Source organism: Schistosoma haematobium, chromosome 3 (genome assembly GCF_000699445.3).
Source record: "Schistosoma haematobium chromosome 3, whole genome shotgun sequence".
Lineage (NCBI taxonomy): Eukaryota > Metazoa > Platyhelminthes > Trematoda > Strigeidida > Schistosomatidae > Schistosoma > Schistosoma haematobium.
This window is the reverse complement of record NC_067198.1, coordinates 32,008,332-32,027,591: the sequence shown is the minus strand read 5'-3', so window position 1 is coordinate 32,027,591 and position 19,260 is coordinate 32,008,332. Positions and strand designations below refer to the sequence as shown.

The following is a 19,260-nucleotide window of genomic DNA, read 5'->3' as shown; positions in this document are numbered from 1 at the left end:
TTTGTAGGACTTTAGCAACTTAAACCGTACGCTCAACTGTGTCGAATTATTTTGTTTAGGGACATTTCAACGCAACAACTGACCATTTTAAATTTGGGTATATAGCGCTGCAAGGCCATTCATTTATTGATTACGTAATACACGAATAAATGCGCTCCATGAAGACTGTGCACTTAACGTTAGTGGATAAGGTACGGCTATTGTGTGATTCAAGAATTCTGATTCGACCAAACGCGGTTGCAGAAATCCATTCAGTCACTATTTGATCCCCAACACCATCTTTTTTGAATCTAAGGTGCGATGCATCTATTGGACTTTTCCACTAATAGATATACTGTGGAAAGACCGACACGTTCGTGACTTATATGTCTAACTCGAAACTGAGAACTAATGCATAACTTCTTATCAGGATCTTTAGTCCTAAGAAAGTGATATTACTTCTGTAACTCAAGAGAAGTTAGGTCGTTACATGTGACCTTTTGTTATTATTTAAACGCATGAACATTGGTACAAGGAGGCGCCACATAAACCACTCCATATGTGTGAGGACTAGGATACTCCTTAGGTGCCCAAAGCAGGGAGCTTTCTTAAGAACCTTTGACCTAAAAGTCTAATCCATAAGTCAGTGTAGCAAAATTGAGATGCGGTCTCGATAGGTTCAGACGCTATTAATTCTCTTAGGATCTCATGTGCACTAATGTTTTGGAATCAGGTCTTTCTAACTTCTGTGAGTGGATCCTCTATATCAACCAGCCCGGTTAAAGCTCCGGATTATTCTATTTCTGTCCTCTCAATTTCGTAAACAACATCCCCGCCGCGAAAGAGCAGTAAGTAGGACCTCGCTAGCAGTGCGGACTAATGATTACTTTAAATTCAAAATCAGCGAACAACTAATCTTAGACATAAAGTATTAAGAAAAAGTAAACTTTTCAATGACAACTTTTACTTTTTCATAGTTTATTCTGTAATTTTGCAATAGGGGTTGTTCATTGAAGAACATGAACGTTCAATAGATCTCTTAAAACAAGGATACATCAGATTATATTGACAAACTTGGTAATAGCTTTATTGTTGTGGGCATTCTTGATTTTCTCCGGTTTTCTGATTGGGTTTTGGTCGGTTGGGGGCACGATGATGCCGTCCACGACATGACTGTAGTTGAAAAATGAATTAAGTTGTAATAAAACATGGTACAGAACAGTCGGTTTTTAAGATAAGAAATGATAGGCAAGGATATAGAAAACCCATCTTTTGATTAATATTGAGAAGATACAATCAAAGTTAAAATAAGGCTATGAATTTGCTTTGATTGCTATAAATATTATTTAGTTGTGAATGTTAGCAATTAAAATACCTTAAAGTTCGGATTAGTTAGTTTTTTTAGTCATAAATGGTCATTAATTTAATAAAGCTAATGTAGTACCAGTGGTAATTCAAAAACCATTAGTAACACTCAGTTAATATGAATAGTCACTTCTTCACTTTAAATACATAGTGATAGCAGTTTTAATTAAGTGTAGCTTATAAGGTGGCATTTAATAAGCTACGGGTAAACGTAACCCGTCTAATCAAATCGATCGCGTCACTGTCTTAAGGGAATAAATTAACAAGAGTAGCCAAAGATGGATAATAACTTTGGTGACATTAGGTCGCCGATCACTTTAAGCAAAAAAGCCTGATCCCAACCAAACATCATTAGGTGTTGTGCATTTTACCGAGAACGGTAGCTTGATTTCGTTAAGTAGAGTGTTTAGTTAATAGCCGAAACAACTGTGTATGGACATGAAATCATGTGATGAATAAAATAATTTAACAAGAGTGTTTGTAAATTGGGAGGATAGAATTTCTGGGCAATAGGACAGTATCAATACGTAACCCATTGTATGAATACTCGGTATTTCACCAACACATCACCTTTCTTACTAAGATCTCCTTAATTTGATGCTGTCGTGTAGAGGCGAATCCCGACAACTTGAAATACTAACTGTTTAAGAGAAATTACGATGATTAAGGTAAATTAAATGGTATTTGTTAGCAATCGAAACCCATTTGTTACGGTTTAAAGACTTCGCAGTTGGAAAGTAATTAATTAACAAACAGTATGTGGAAAACTTTGGCTGAATATCATAATAACAACATAAAATAAAATTAAAGGCTTACGTGAGAATTCTCCTTTTCATTCTAAAAAACAATAAGAGAAACAAGCTTAATAATACATATTTAATTAAGGTAACGGTGAAGTATATATATATATATGGGAATTGACACCCGTGCCTGCACTGATTCATATCTTACTGTAACTTCATTTGACGAATTTATGACTGACGTCGATATATAGTGTTAATCGCTTACAGTAAAAGTAAATAAGCCGACAGAGATTGACGTTTTGTTATTTCGTAAAAAGTAATGAAGGAACTTACTTCTTCCTCCTTTTCGTCGTCATCATCTTCACTTAAATCTTCATCATCTAGATCGTCATCGTCATCATCAAACTAAAAAAATATTTTATTTTATAGTGAGTTACTTCGGAATCTACTGCCTCTCCAGTGAAGTAAAGTACAGCTCTCGGGATAACGCTTTCCCTCAAAAACTGACCAAGCTTGAAGTCGGACTCCAAAAGCATTTCAGTATCCTCATCCTGGAAAAATTACCACAAACCATAATGAACTCACCAGATCATCGGAGAGAGCTAAAATACATGTTAGAAGTGAAAATTGACGTACTTTCTGCAGGAGGCTCGAAAAAATTGAAGAAGGAATCTTCTCGAACACTTTTTGTCACAGTCCGTTTAGCACCTCCGTTTTTTCGTTTCTGAACCTTTTTAACCAGTTTCACAGTAACATTTCTACCCGGATGCCAATTGATAACACAACTATTCCATACAGTAAAATTTCATGATAATTACCCTTTGGTGCGGACAATTTCAGGTCCTTCATACCCAAAAGGATCCTCACTAGGTATGTCGTAGTTGAAATAATACCTTTTAGTTAATACACTATTAGTGAAGTATTTATTTGATGAAAAGTAAAATTCCAGTGTAAAGCCCTGAAGCATTAAAAAATTGTAGTCAACATACTGCTTCCTCCCCTGTATTGAGAACACATTTAATATCTATTAGATGTTTTAAAATATCACGATCATGATCTTGCACCATCTCATCAAATAGTGAAATGTTCTCTAGAGTTTTGAGCCAGAAGTCTGGGACACCTTTAACGTCAATTTGACAATCTGAAGACATTCACCAAAAACAACCATAATTACCTTTATTACTGGTGTCTTTGGTGACATTTGCTGTGCTCTTTAATCTTTCTGATAAATTGTCTAGAGATATGTCGTCATCGTCGGTGGGCCAATCGCAGTCTTCATCCGTGGGTTCTATACCACCCAATACAATATCTCGCCTCTACAACGTATGTGAAAAAATAAAACAACGCACTTTCGAGAATATTTGCTGGTGTTGTACATCATACTTAACTTCTAGTGCAAAAAGCTCTTTGTAAAACTCGGAGTCTATCTTCAGGGTCTCATATTGCAACTTTTTAAGAGCCCGAACCCGTCGTTTAATTGGACCAGGCAAACTGATAATTATAAAACACGAACCGAACTCACAGATGATATTCATGCAAGGCACTTAATTTAGGATTTTCACACTTTGATTCGTGAAGTTCTCCGGAGTCTGAAAATTCACCACCTGGTTGATGTAACTCCCACAGGTTTTATGTCTAACACTTACCTTCCTCTGAACTTCTACAATAAAAACATAATGAAGCAATACACAACGAACCCTTTGATGTTATCCATGTCAATCTAGTGGCGTGGTTCGATAAGTTAAGAAACTACCGCTTAACTATTTTAACATCATTCAATCCTCAATCATAGTTATACAGAAATATCCAATCTAGAGTACGACCAAAAAATTGACATAACAGTATATATGCGGTTCATTTCTACTATTTCTGAATAAATTTCTGCCCTTACCTATTTTTATTTGTGGTTGGGAGCAGGGAAAAATTTATATATAAGACATTCTTGGGTCTAATATGAAGCTACTTAAGTGGTCGTGAAATCAACTGCGCAAATTGCATGTGCTTCCTTAGCCAGTGATCAGAACTAGGAGTACAGATAGGTTAGCAGATCGGAGGTAATCGCCGCGACACTAATGAGATTGAACCAGTATTTAGAACCTTGTTTTGAAAACCTAGCATTATTAAGAGCTAAGGAAACTCAGAAGCATAAAGTAGGAGAGGCTTTAACTACCAAAAATAATGGCCGCCGTGTTGTTGCCGATAACGCATCTTATGAAAATAGTGTGTTATGTTATAACTCGCGTTTTAAAATAGGGATTTTGTACTTGTTGTGAGTTAACAGTGCTTTTGTGTATTTGCCCTGTCAAAAAGGTACTCACTCTACTCTGTCTTGAATTGCTTGGCTACGTTCCAGAGCTATCCTTAAATTCTTTTATTTAATCTTCATGATCATCACATGTATTTTTGTCAACCCTCCCCCTTAAATCAGTTTACTGCGGTTGGTTGTATTGATAGATGTAAACAGCCGAATTGTCCTGACGACATGCATCATAGGATCATGAAAATCCTGACGGGCGCAACTTATGAACTCTCAGCAATACTGTTTGATATTTCTTCAATTTAGTCTAAACTGTCATGAGGCTGAAAAGATGCTAATATCAGTCCGGTTCATATGTTAGGTGGTGGAGACCTATTTAGTAACTATCGTCCTGCTAGTCTAGTCAGTGTAGCTGTCAAACTAATTTGAAAGACTTTTCAGATGTCTATTCTAAACCATTTGGAAGTGGAATATCCTTTAGCTATGGAACGAGATGGTTCTACAGAAGACGTTTCACGCTTAACAAATCTCATTGGAAGAGAAATTGTATTGCAGAAAGACAGTAATACGTCGAAAGATGTAAACTTCACAGATCTAATTAAAGCCTTTTACAAGGACTCTCACCTTAATCGTAAGTAAAAACTGCAATTTTTCGAGATTTGTTATGATAACATAAACCAGATAAGTGATTTTCTCAATTATACAAGACAACGGGCACGATTAAAAATGGCTTTATCAACCTGAGATTCTTTTTAAAGTCAATTTTCCCAAGGTACTATAATTGTGCTGAGTCGCAGTTGACCATGAACATCAATACAGATCGATTACATGCCAGTTATCAGGATAAATCCCTCCTTAGGACAAATAATAGAAGGCAGTTTTTGATTGTAAATAATATGTACTTGTTGTCGATCTCTTGATATCGAAATAATACCGAGATCGTTTCAAAGTTTACAGGCAGAGTGCCGTGCGTACGTGAATGTGTTCAAGGTTACAAACAACGGAAAAGTATGTGTTTTGGTACAATTAAACAAGAAGGCACAATAAAACATTCATTGGTAATGTTGGCTATAATAATAAATATTTCCATTACACCAATCGCGTTCTCTCCGTAAAGTAGGTCACTACAGTATAATTATCGGCTCCCTCCTTTCTTACTGTATGTAGATGACTCGCGGAATGAAGGAAATTTGTCTTTTCCGCTTTTGGAATATGACATCAAGATTTGGGGAACAATACTACGTATGTCGGATAAGATAGTATTATAGGATGACTCAAACTAATAGGTCAAATGGATGTTTTGATGGTCATTCGAAGTTAATTCTAGCAAGGGAGTAGTGATACAAACAAATAACTGAGACGATTCATATTACTACACATTAGCTGAAATCGTGTTGCCTGAAGTAATGAGCTAATAGGATCTGAGCAACGAACTTAAAACTACGACTACCTATAGAGCTGGAACTGCCAAAGGTTTCAGGATCTTATGTGCTACTCGTAAGTCATTTCCTTACTTGAAAGAAGAAACATTCAGAGTAATACACCAAAGTTTTATGAGGCCTTATTTAGAATATAGGATTCAAGCAACGAGTCCTTATCTCAATCGTGAGTTGGATAAGACTGAACAAGTTCATCGATGAGGGACCAAAACGATAATACATCTCTCTGGCCTACCGTGTGAAGACATAATGAAAGGCTTCAACCTATTTCTGTTATCTTACTGCAGGTCAATGGGTGATCTATTACTGGCTTATAGTATACTGAACGATGATCTTGCTATTAACATTTCCTACTCCTTCCTCCCATCTAGTAATGATCATCCGAGAGCAAATTCTATGAAAGTTCGAAAACTAACACCAAATCTTTTACGTCTGTAGTTCCACTCCTCGCACTAAGAAAAATATTACTAGAATTTTCTATCAGATGATGTAATATCAGCACTTCTGTAGAATTATGGTCTACTTCGTTATGAGTACTGTTCTAATAGACCTATACCAAAGATAGGAAAATCATGGTTCAGTGTTTGTATAAATTATTGTTATTTCATACTTGATTGCCCGCTTATTTCGAATTCCAAATATAACATGTCCATTGATGCTCACCTATCCCTGTCTGAATTTTCACTATTTTGAGAATTCCTAGTTGTTACAATAATTAGAGTATTTCTAATAGACATTTTGACGTCGCTATAGAGCCTGTGATTGGACGGTTGAATAAAATTCCATTTCTGAAGTTTTTGAAGATTACATGGAAAGGTTTGAAGTCTGGAGTATGATCAGGAAAGATGTTAAGAATGATTAAATTGTGGCTCATCTCTTCACACTTATCGGATAGGTTATCCACAGTCTATTTTGCTCCTTTATGCAACTTTGGAGGAACTAGTACTAGACCATATAAAGTGTACAAACTTCGAATGTTGTGTAGGAGGAAAATTTCGTAAAACGATTCGTCAAGATATCAAAGATTCTACTACGTCACTACGTCATCCCCATCCAATGCGTACTCAAGGTTATGCAGATAACAACTCATTGAGGAGTTGCGAAGCGGGTCACGAAGATGAGCACAAGTTTGATATATGTTTGTCTTGTGGCAAATCCCATTCATGCAATTCATCCGTGTTTCACAATGCTAAATGCTCTAAATGTGATGATTAGAAGTATTTGAATTATTATACGAACCAGGAATCCCCAAACGAACGTATCGTCTTTGGAATTCCAAATCAGGTAGTCGTCAAGTACATAGGAATCATTAGTTCACACAAACACCACAACCGCCACAGCTGAAATTAGAAGCTAAGTTTCCATAATCGGCTGTACGTCCTATCCTTATATTCATTGTATGTCTGTTAGACTGTGTATTGGATACAGACTCTGTATTATCTAGAATATACTCACTGGAAATGGAACGGACTCACCCGGTTCCTGGAATTGTATTTGACCGACATTTTGGTTGTGTGTACTCAAATCTTCGATATATAGAATTCGCACTATACAAGAACAAAATTTATTCAACAATTCCTACGACTTCTATCAATGGGGACCGAAAAGAACTGTCACTCAAAACCAAATTCAGAGTTTTCAATACAAATGGTAAAACAGGTCTACTGTACGAAACAGAAACTTGAAGAACTGCGCGCGCTTTTCGAACGGGAAGTTTAGTCCTAACGTGATTTGCATTTATCAAACTTTTGCTGTGTTCTTACGCAACAAAAGTACCATTTCAGTTCTAAAGAATCTATCCTGAGCTATACGTTCGGTAGATCACTTTTTTTTAGTTTCACCATATTTAATAGTTACCTGTGTTTTTGCCTCAGCTTACTATTCGGTTTTTTTTGTTTTTCACGTATAGACCAGTTTCAGTTTATATCACTCGTTTTATCCATTTTTGTCCGTTTTCAGTGTGCTTTTTAGTATTTTTTTAAAGGTTTTAGGCTTTTGCAAGCATCCATAACATAGTTTGCTTCAACATAGTCATGAAAAACTCATGCAAACGTCCGGGATGCCGTTTTGCTGTTACAACTGGCATGCAGTGCGACAACTGCAAAGGATGGTTCCACGAAGCATGCACAGATCTGACAGCAACTGCTTACAACAGACTCAGCATGTCAGACCAAAAGTGGGTATGTGTCACGTGCAGCACGGACACTGTAGTCTTGCTGAGTAACACCATTGTCCTACTAACAGGTCTTTGGAATAAGTTGTCAGTTAACTTGGATAACAATAGAGCAAAAACTGGTAGACAAACAAGAGCGTGCGACGGATACAAAAATAGGGATGTCGACAGGTATACCATCGATGGAGCATCCATCGACACTAATGATGACGTGTCGAGGCTCAGCACCATCATTCCGTCGACGGTATTAGACTCCCTAAGCAAACTCGGGTCTCCCAGCTCAGGGTCCCTGAACACAACAGTGGTTCCCAAAAACCCTGCAGGTGATTCGACCCATGTTAAGAGAGCCCAAAAGAATCAGGCATCACCGCCTAATCCGAGCAACCCAAGTGTTGCTGTGCGGAAAATAACTGGTGATTTGGTCGCACAGTCTACCCCCAAGACTGTTCGTCCGGTCAATAAAGAGCCCAAGACTCAAAAACGCGCACTGACCTCCAAACAACAAGTTATTAAACCTGAACCCATCGTGAAACCTGGTAAATTAACAACAGTTCGTGACGATTCTCTCATTATCATGAACCTCGTTGACAATCCTGATCTTCCTCTCAGTCTGCAGGACAAAAACGACAGGATGCTCTGGGGTGAATTGAACAAGAAGCTCGAACTTCCTAGAATAGAGCCTTCAACGGTCACCCGGCTCACTCGAGGAAAGGATTCTAAGCATCTAAATCACCCGAGGCTTCTCCGAGTAACGCTTAAGAATGCTACCGACGTAGAGGACGTCTTGCTAGCAAGTCACTTGCTGAAATCCGATGGTAACGTAAGGATATTGCCCGACATACCGTACTCTGAGCGCAATATCATGCGGAGCATCCCTAAAGAATCTCGCGAGAAGTTTTTCCGCAGAAGAAACATAATTGTGCAAGGTATACCGGAAAATGCAGACCCTACTCAATGAAATGCTGACATCAGGGAATGGAAATTCATCAAACAGTCCTTGAGGCTCAAACACATACTGACTCAGCATGTGACGAGACTAGCCAAGAAGGACGGTGATCTTAGACCCCATCTAATGGAGATAACCTTCCCATCTTCCCACATGGCGGCTGCAGTTCTGGGAGCATTTCGTGCCAACAGACGTCGATTGCCACCTGGAATCCACATGCACCCGGATAGGCCATATGAAGCTAGGACCAAGCACAAAGGCAAGTCGGAGCTGACCATTCCACTTGTGGACTGTCTAAATGATAAAAAAACGTGTAAAGGACAGGGCCTACCACCTCGGCAAACCTCATATAGGTGGGCTACCTGTCCATTCACATAAGGCTCATACAGAAAAACAGGACGAAGCTCACGCGTTCCAAATTGAAAGTATAAACTGCTTATATATGAACGCCACGAGTCTACCAAACAAACTGGATGGATTACGTGAACTTAGCAATGCTAATAAGGCCCATCTGATAGGAATATCTGAAACCTGGATATCTTCTCAGTTCTCGGACCAAGAGTTAGCATTACCTGGGATGACTTCGTTCCGCAACGACAGAAAAACAGGAATTGGGGGCGGAGTAGCCGTATACATACGTCCTTGCTTGGAGGTGCACCAAGTTCATAACCTCGAGTTTAACAATCTTGAGGAATCCATATGGTGCTCTGTAAGATTGTCTAGTACTTCGAGGTGTCTAGTCGGAGTCATTTACAGGAAGCCAACTGCGGACATCGAGTACGATAGTCGTATGCTGGAAGGACTATCCCGCTCTACCCGTCTCGGTTTCACACACATCCTGATTCTAGGGAACTTTAATCTCCCTAGAGTCAACTTCGCGGAACACACGTACACTGGAGGCGACAACTCAATTGAAGCTCGGTTCTTCAACCTCATCGATGACTTGGGCTTATATGAAAATGTGAGGTCGGCAACTCGTTGGAGAAACAGTCAGACACCATCGCGCTTAGACTGTGTATTCACAAACGAAGAATTTCTAGTTGACAATCTCTCAATCCTGGCTCCTCTGGGAAAGAGCGATCATGCCGTCATAACCTTCAGTTTTGTCATCAAAACTAAGCTAAGGTATCCCAACAATAATTCGAGTTGGAATTTTAAACGGCTGAATATGCCAGCTCTACACGACTATCTACAACAGGTGGTTTGGGATGTTCGCCCTCAACTCGATGTGGACGGTCATTGGGACTTCTTACTGCACACGCTCTTATGTGCTACAAACCATTCAGTTCCTCAAACGGTTCCCAAAAGCTGCAAGCCACCTACAGTAATCAAGAACCGTACCCTTCGCCTGCTAAGCCGCAAAAGGCACTGTTGGGCGGAAAACAAACGAACTGATAACGACGGGGCGTATAGGCAATATAAACATATCAGGAACATATGCACGAAGGCTATGAGAGAAGACAGGCTTCAGTACCAGACAAAGCTTATGGACAAATTTGCCTGTAACCCTGGAAGCCTATTCTGTTATGCAGCCTCTCTTCGTCAAGCCAAAACAGGAGTTTCTCAACTGCTAGGTCTTAACGGCCCGACCAACAACGATGGCAACGCCGCTAACCTTCTGGCGGCACATTACTCTCAAACATTTCAACCGGCTGACGACAGTTTCATCTGCAATTCCACAGGACTTTCCGAAGTGGACCTAAGCGCTAACTTCGTGCTCCGGAAATTGCAGCACTTAAGACTAGATACTTCTCCTGGCCCGGATATGGTTCATCCTGCCATACTGAGGGAGGCAGCCTCAATCCTGGCAACGCCGCTTAGCGTGATGTTTTCACACTCGCTAAGCTGAGGCAAATTACCGGAAAATTGGAAGTTGGCTCACATCACAGCACTTTTCAAAGGAGGTCGACGCAATGAACCTTCAAGTTATCGGCCGGTGGCTCTTCTGTCATTACCTTCAAAACTCATGGAGTCCCTGATATGCGACGGTTTAAACGACTATCTACTGTCCTTAAATTTCTTCTCACCCCAACAGCATGGTTTCAGGAAGGGTTACTCTTGTATAACCAACCTGCTGACTGCGGTGGACAGATCGACAAGCATCCTCGATCGCAAGGGAAAGGTTGATATCATTTACCTTGATTTCTCAAAAGCTTTTGATAAGGTTAACCACTTGTGTCTTATCAATAAGCTCAAACGACTAGGTATCAAACCACCTCTAATCGATTGGCTTCCTTCACACCTAAAAAATCGACACTTTAAGGTTAGGGTTAATTTCACTTTATCTCAGGCTACGGAATGTCCTAGTGGGGTCCCCCAGGGCTCAGTACTAGGGCCTCTTCTCTTCTTGATCCACATAAATGATCTTCCTCAACAGGCAACGTCAGACTTATCACTTTTTGCCGACGACGTGAAACTTTGGAGAGAGAGATACGCAACCAAGACGATACACAGGCACTTCAGGAGGATCTGACTCGACTTCAAAGTTGGGCAGACGATAACGGACTTACCTTTAACACTTCAAAGTGTAAAGTAGTCCATCTGCGACATGTCGCAAACTACAGTTACAACCTAGGAAACTCCTCTCTAGTAGTATCCCAAGTCGAAAAAGATTTAGGAGTCCTGGTGCCCCATGATTTAAAGTCTTACGCTAACTGTGACAAAAATGCCTTCCGAGCAAACCTTGCACTGGTAACGTTGAAGCGCATTTTTAGACAGTTTGATGGACGAACTTTCCATACAATCTTCAATAGTTTCATCCGTCCCCATTTAGAGTACGGAAACATAGGACTCCCCCCTCACTCCAAAAGGACAAGGTCACTTTGGAGCGTATCCAACGACGAGCCACGAAATCAGTTCGAGGACTCAAATCTAAACCTTATGAAGAGCGCCTCCATTCACTAGACCTTTACCCATTAGAGTATAGGCGTCTTAGAGGTGATTTATTAATGGCTTATAGTATTCTTAACACTTCTGGACATCCTCTTAAACACCTACTTAAGCTTAGTTCGAATAATAACCTAAGGGGTAACACCCAGAAACTGGAAACACAACATAGCAAGACGGAACGTAGACACAACTTCTACTCCTTAAGAGTTGTCAAAAGCTGGAATTCGCTGCCGGCCGAGCTAGTCCAAGCGACTTCTCAGGAGTCCTTTAAGAGGCAACTTGACCTATTCTTAAGGACCAAGGACAGCATCACACTATGATTTACCAATTTCTTTTCCTCTTTTATTGTTGACATACCTAGGTTCCTGCCTGGAGGATTTGGTGATCCCTTGCTACTAGACACGGAAGCCTGTTAAGCGAAAGCTTCTTCTATTCCGTCCACAACCATTTGAACCATTTGAACCAACTGACTAGAAGAGTACAGATATTTTTAAGAAGCTCTCTACACATTATTTCAGATACATTGGGCAGAGACCATTGGAAATAAAATACTCTGGCAGAGGATAAACCAGCTGTCAGTTGATGACTGAGTTGAGAAAAAACGTTGAACCTGAATGGGACAAATTTCGCAGAAGTTATAAAACTACATCACAAGGCAAGCTTCAACATGGAATCTTCAAGACACTTGGAAAAGAGTAAGACTAAGGAAGGGATTGCATCAGGAATTGGAGGCAAACATCAAAAGCACAAACAACACTTGGCAACATCTGTAAAAGAGAGCGTAAGAGAGTTGCCTGTATGTTCCTGGTCACCGGTCTATGATAAATGAGGGGAATCGGGCCTGATATCTTGTTAAGTATAATGTGCGCCAATGACATGACAATCATACAAAATCGAGACACAAAAACAAGAAATAAAGAATTCTAAGTTTGAAATCAGAGGGAATATAAAACCTTGAAATTCATTACAAATAGAAGCAAGCACTTGTAGCGTGGTGTCGAGTCCCAGTTGACTATGAACACCACTACAAAGAAACACGTGCCAAATAAATCAGAAGGCGAATACGGATCGGAACCAAGTTTATTTAGTTGGCGATCTCGTGGTATCGAATGAATACCGATATCGTGCCAAGAAAAGGTACAAGCGGAATCGGCAGGAGAAAGTACGTGCGAACGGAGTCACGAACCGCGAAACAGTAATGGAGAATAATGGAAGAGCAATATGGCTGTCTTTAGCGCAGTTAAACAAACGAGCACAGTAAAACAATCATTGGTTATAATAATAATTGTTTTCATTAAACTAATCGCGTTCTCTTGATAAAAGTCAATCACTACACACTAATGAAATATTTAATGTTCGATAAGCGAAGTATTAATTCCCCATACATCTATTTCATTTATGATTAAGATTCGGTGAGATGTCGAATGACATGTGTGCATATCTGGGTCATTTTAAAGTAGATGACTTTAAGAAGATTGAGAGTAGAAAGATTTCACAAACTCGGCTTTGAATGATCAATCATCTTCATAAAGGTTTTGTGTTATTTAGAAAGGACAGATAGTAGAAATTTATGTAAATGAACTAAGCTGAATGTTTTGAATAGAAAAAAATTAATGGACTTTGATGATTATTAACTAACAAATGGTAACCATTGTTATATACTGCACATTATATAATCTTCTCCATTTATCATGACTGTTAGTAACAACAAGAATTTACTCAGTTATTTCCGATAAGAAACAATCTTTTATTAATCAGGGTCCAAATGGTTTAGCACATAAAAACAAAAAGTGATTGGTATGGAAATGAAGAAACAATCAAATCTGTGACAATTGATAAACATTTTGTAAATGAATTAATTCTCAGATTTTATTAGGAGATTCTGTAATTTTGTATTCAAATACATTTGGTTATCCCTACTTTTTTCTGTTCTTGTTCATTACATTATCCCTAATTACTAACTTTACATTGCATCATGAATGACTTCAATGAGTGAATATATTAAAAGTATTAGTTGGATTTGAATATTTCAGTTAAAAAAAGTATTTTACATGACAATTTATCATACAATAAATTACTATCAATATAACTTTTGATAACAGTTATAATGGTAATCACAACATAATGACATATATATATTAGTGTATACATGTTTGTTAAACACGAAACAAGTTTCATATTTGCTGAAAAACAAAAAGACAAAACACATCATAAGCTCAAATTGAAAACATGAAAATCTATCATCAAATAGCTTTTTATTTACTCACATGTCTGAAAATAATAATAATAAGTTACACGTTTGTAAACAATAAAATGTCTAGTATGAACAATTCAAAATAACCATCAATTCTTTTTAAATGAAATCTCCCAACAACAACAACAAAAGTATCATTTTCAATATCCATAGGTAACTTAATTTAACAATGAACTAATTAATTTAAGAAAGTTCACCTACTTGATTTATTTTGTTTTAAAACTATAAAAATATATTAAATCAGATGAGAAAAAAAAAAGATTTAAATAAACAGAAGAAATCTACTAAATCATATTTATTGTTAAAATAAACAAATAAATAGGATCAAATTTTAATGATTGAATCAGGCATATTCATATCTTCTCATATGCTACTTCTATATATATATATATTTATAATATTTTCTGTATTCTATTTTTAACTCTCCATCAAATATAGATCGCATGAGTGTTTTTTTCTCTTCTTAGGTCAGAATCCAACTTGAAAACAGGAATGAATATATGAACGAATGAAACAAAAAACAACAAACAAGCAAACACTTATTATTATTATTATAATCATCTCAATACTTTTAAAAGCCAGTTATAGATTTCTTTTAGAAAGAACTAAAGATGACCCAATCAAATTTCTAGATTGTATATTTTTTTGTTGTTGATGTGAATATTTTATTAACAAAGGAATATAGTGGGCGTGATTTATGTGAAATTTGAGCATAATTACACATGTTGAATTATGATCGATTCAAAATTCAATATTATTTTAATATAAATTTTAAAATAGATACTTGATTAACCATTTTCAGATTGCTGAAACATTTCTATTTTGACTAACTTTCAATAGCTAAGTGGTTCTGACAATTTATAGTAATCGTCAAGGTAATATTCCTGACTCAGTTTAACAACAATATAGACTTCAGACCAATATCAAGTCATAATTTACTAGTTCAATTGAAAGTTCGATTGCCATAATTTATTTAGGACTACAGATAGGACATTGTGATATCTGTCACTGTTAAATGAAATATTCTCATACTGATCCAATTCTGCTGAGATCTTATTGGTAAAATCTCTGATGTGGAAATAGAAGAGAGTGTGAATAGCCTAGACAATATCACTCGTCTGTTCAGGTATGGATAAATCTTTTAAAATGAGCGACAAAAACCGTACTCATAGCTTTCCACCAGTAGTTTCAAATCATCTAATAATAAATTCGACAACCCTTCACACTTCTACAAAGTGGCCAACTAATGGATTTACAGAGATAGTTTTTGTTAAAACCTACAAAAAATCTCCCTCACCATCATATGTCAAGATATTCAGAGGAATTTGATTTCCTAAAAAGCATACCTATATAAGATTCTTTCAATAATTAGGTTAATATTTTGAATTCTAGATAATATGGTGAACTGTTCAATACCGTTAAAGTAAGTATTTTGATACCTGATAGAATTCATAATATGCATTTCAGCATGCGTTCCACAGTAATTGATCAAAGTTAGGTCAGAATTTTAAAAAATGTCAATTGAATTTAACCGGTTAAAGTTTTCCGTTCGTTTTTATGGAGAGGGCTTGTAATAAATTAATAGAGGATATTCTTTTGTTTTAGCAAAATACATAAGAACAACCTGTAAATTATTAATTAGATTTTTATTTTGTATGAATCAACAAAAGTAACATTGATCCCAATAACTGTATTATATCATTAGTTCGTTTAAGTTTGATTCGCTTACAGAAATTATAATTGTGTATATTGTGAAATTTGTATTGAAAGACTTCATTATCACAAGATGATGGAAATACTAAACGTTTGAATAGAGTCAACACAAAGTCGTTCACTTAAAATATGGAAATAAAAATGTTCACAAGATTTGAAAATGCGTGGGCTGTCAAATCATAGTTTTATGAACCAATAGGATACAAGAATTAGGTAATTACAAATTACGTGTACAGATTAGTCATTTTCTCTTGTAAATACGTGAATCATATATATTGCTTCAGATGATGTCTCACTCATCAACTATGGAATTTTTTACGCATTAGTACCATTATTATATTATTATTATTATTATTATTATTATTATTATTATTATTATTATTAATTAACATCTAGGATAACATGAAACATCTACTATACATATGTCATTTGATTTTAATTTTACCAAAAAGTAATTAAACTTTGTAATAGTTTCAAATTTTAAATAGTCAGGAACTGTTTTTGGGAATAATTGAACCTAAATATTGTACTGAGTGAAGCCCATCTGTATCATGAAATATTTGGTGTTGTTCATTCAATTCAGAAGCGTATCCTTTGGTGTAATAATTAGTGAGAATACAATTGAGCTATTCTAGCTACAATTGGCCTATAGTAGAATTGGGATTTGTACATTAGTCAACGACTGAGTTGTAATTAATATCGTGTTGTTGATTAAAGTTGGGTAGTGGTTAGCATCGGAATCCAGTGTACATGTTTAGTCCTAGTGAGGATTAGTCAGTTGGATGTACTTCCATCCTAGTGTTGATGTTCACATTGAAACTCAAATCCAATAACGTCCACTTAAAACGTCAATAGGTTATACATTGAGATATTGGGCCCAGATAACCTCTAACTATTACTAAGGACTGATCATTTGAGATTCTTAACATCAAGAAAGTACAGACCCTTACAAATATCAAGTCATTCAGTTCGTAGTGCAGATCAAATTTGATGGTTTCTTACCTCAAATCACTCACTGGCCAATTTTTAGGATTATTTTTCCCAAAAACATCTAGAAAGCGAAAAGTCATGTGCCACGTTTTTGATTTGATGATTACCTTCTACTGTGTTTGTTGTGGTTCCAGAACCTTCCAGAAGCCCAAGGCCATCTGAAATACTACAAATACTTTTAATTTCCTGTCCATGAACTAACCTTGGAGTAAAGTGTTCTTTTCACACTTTGCACCTTTTCTCGCAAGTCCAAGTCGTCGTGTAGATTTCACCTGGAGTGATTAGAAGAGCTAAGGAAACCGATTCAAGCCTTCAGTTAGAAGACTTATTAATTATGTTAGTTACAAAGTAGTTGTTGATTAGTGTGTATCTAGTTGGGATAAAAATAAAGAGATTTTGTGAGTCAAATCTTACATAGTCAAAGATATGTGGACTTAAAATGTGTGTTAAATCCGTTTGCAGTTTATCGCTTTGAAAATGTTGAGATGAATTCTTAATAATTATGAAAAAATTCAAGTCCACTAAAATATGTATTAAATGGCATTTTATTTTAAAACCGGATTGTTATCCAAGTGACAATGAAAACATTAAGAGGATATAAAGCCGAATAGCGAGTAAGTTAGCTAGAATAGTAAAAAAATAAATGGTCAGTTTTGATTTAGCCAAATCGAGCAAACTAAGATCGGCTGGTGAGATGTCAGTTTATACAACCAACTTACTGTCATTCAATCTATCACTGAATATTTAGGAAATATGGGAAAGTGACAAATGGTATTCTTGTACCTCATTCCATACACTCCGACCTCTGTGTCACAGACGTGACCTTAAACTGATAGTCCAGTCTGCAGAATGTGATGATTCAACCAAACTATATTAGAAAGAACACTCGCTCTTTTAGATCCTACCATCTTAGGCAGGGTGGTTGCAGAGATACAAAACTAGGAGTACCAAAATTTAGGTTTGGGAGAGAAGTCGTACTACAGAATTTAAATGGGGTTTAACAGCATTTACGTTTCCGTCCGATAATCAGCATGTGCAACAATTCAAAAATTCCCACAACAGACAGAGCGGTTTAGAGAAGGTCAACCCTATGAATAGTAAATCTCACTCTGTTCCAAGGACTTTGGTTGCTGATGGAAATACCGTTTGTAACCGGCCTCAAGTAGTTGTCCTCTGGGAACTTGAGTCGCCCTCCTAGATTTTCAAGACCACCCCTAACCAACCTGCGTTTTACGGTCCCTCAAGAAGTATTTTTTCATGCTGTGGGCACCCGACTGACAGCCACCCTCATACTTTCAACAGCACTCCAGAGAACACTTTTATCTTCTTTGTCAGTCGTTGCCTCAAGTCTTTCTCAGATATAATATATGCGTTTAGTTAATTGACATTAGAAGTAAAATTGATTGATCGAAATGATCGAAACTATTAACTTATGAATAGCTTTAAATGAAAATAATAAAACCAATTCTCAAAAACTGATGAAAATAATTCATTAAACCATAATTTTGTGTATGAAGACTAATAATACAATACAGTTGTCTAAACCAATGTTTGAACTTGTAGCTCAGTAGTTGAATGCTTGATATTTTAGTCACAAAGCTATCGATCTGAAAGATTTACAATAACTTGAGTTAGCAATGATCGTGATCTTGACTTAAATGTTAAATAAATTATTTCTTGATCCCCATCAAGATGTATCTCACGTTATCGTATCTTTTAGAGAATTCTTTAACTGTGAATTGTCATTACGAAACAATGAATGATTTACTGAACTACTAGAGTGATTGAAGTGGTCAAACCGATAGTTTGTTCAAGGAATTGATCCTTAAATACGAACTTAAAAAAATTCTTAGAAGACAGAACGGCGAGACTATAATTTATGAACTAGCCAATCAGAAGCATTTGAGGGATTTCAGAGTCACGCTTCTAATATCAGTACCTGATGCTCACGTAAGATCTGTCCACAGCAGATTTTAGAGATGTGATAACTGAGCGGCTACAACAAATGGGACTATTAAAGAGTTCCTTTATTTGTGACCTTGTTCAGACTGCCGTGATGATGTTGTCTTTCAATGTAATATGTGTTGGAGGAGGAAGTCTTCTAGAATAGGAACTTTTTTATCTCTATCCAGATTGAGACTAAAGGACATTATAATGAATGTTGCGGACTGTATAATAGAAGAACCAGTAACATTGGCTGCAACATTCGCAGATGTTATTGAAGCTTCGGCTGTTAAGTGGTATGAGTATTGTAGAGATAAATGCGTGATAAAAATGATAAGCTTACACAACCGGAGTGCACACAAACAATACTGAAGCTATGTGGTCTAGGCAGAAAGAGTGTTTGCGACCTTGTCATGGCTCCAGAGGCCTACTATTATGGAGCCATATAGATGAGTTCCTATATCACATGCGTTACGATTTTAGAATCTCTGAACCTCTTTCTAATATTGACAAGTTTTTGGATCATGTAAAAGAAGTGTATCCACTGTAATTCTTTGATTTTGTATAA

At 36.9% G+C, this 19,260-nt stretch overlaps 1 protein-coding gene across 4 annotated transcripts; it reads right to left on the bottom strand.

Moving 5' to 3' along the window:
- Positions 1-930: 930 nt before the first annotated feature.
- Positions 931-3,854, bottom strand: NAP1L1_1 (Nucleosome assembly protein 1-like 1; the record flags this gene model as incomplete). Of its 4 annotated transcripts, none has more annotated exons than XM_051213628.1 (11): positions 931-1,152; positions 2,161-2,181; positions 2,421-2,492; positions 2,525-2,638; positions 2,673-2,689; positions 2,724-2,872; positions 2,906-3,045; positions 3,077-3,228; positions 3,262-3,578; positions 3,610-3,747; positions 3,785-3,849. In XM_051213628.1, the coding sequence occupies 8 exons, from the start codon at positions 3,152-3,154 to the stop codon at positions 1,066-1,068; spliced, it is 678 nt and encodes a 225-aa protein (XP_051069619.1). In that variant the 3' UTR covers positions 931-1,065. The 4 variants fall into 4 exon arrangements, with proteins under 4 accessions (XP_051069619.1, XP_051069618.1, XP_051069617.1 ...); XM_051213627.1 differs by lacking the exon at positions 2,673-2,689 and having other exon boundaries at positions 3,262-3,403; positions 3,437-3,578; XM_012945025.3 differs by lacking the exon at positions 3,785-3,849 and having other exon boundaries at positions 1,054-1,152; positions 3,262-3,403; positions 3,437-3,578; positions 3,610-3,704.
- Positions 3,855-19,260: the final 15,406 nt, after the last annotated feature.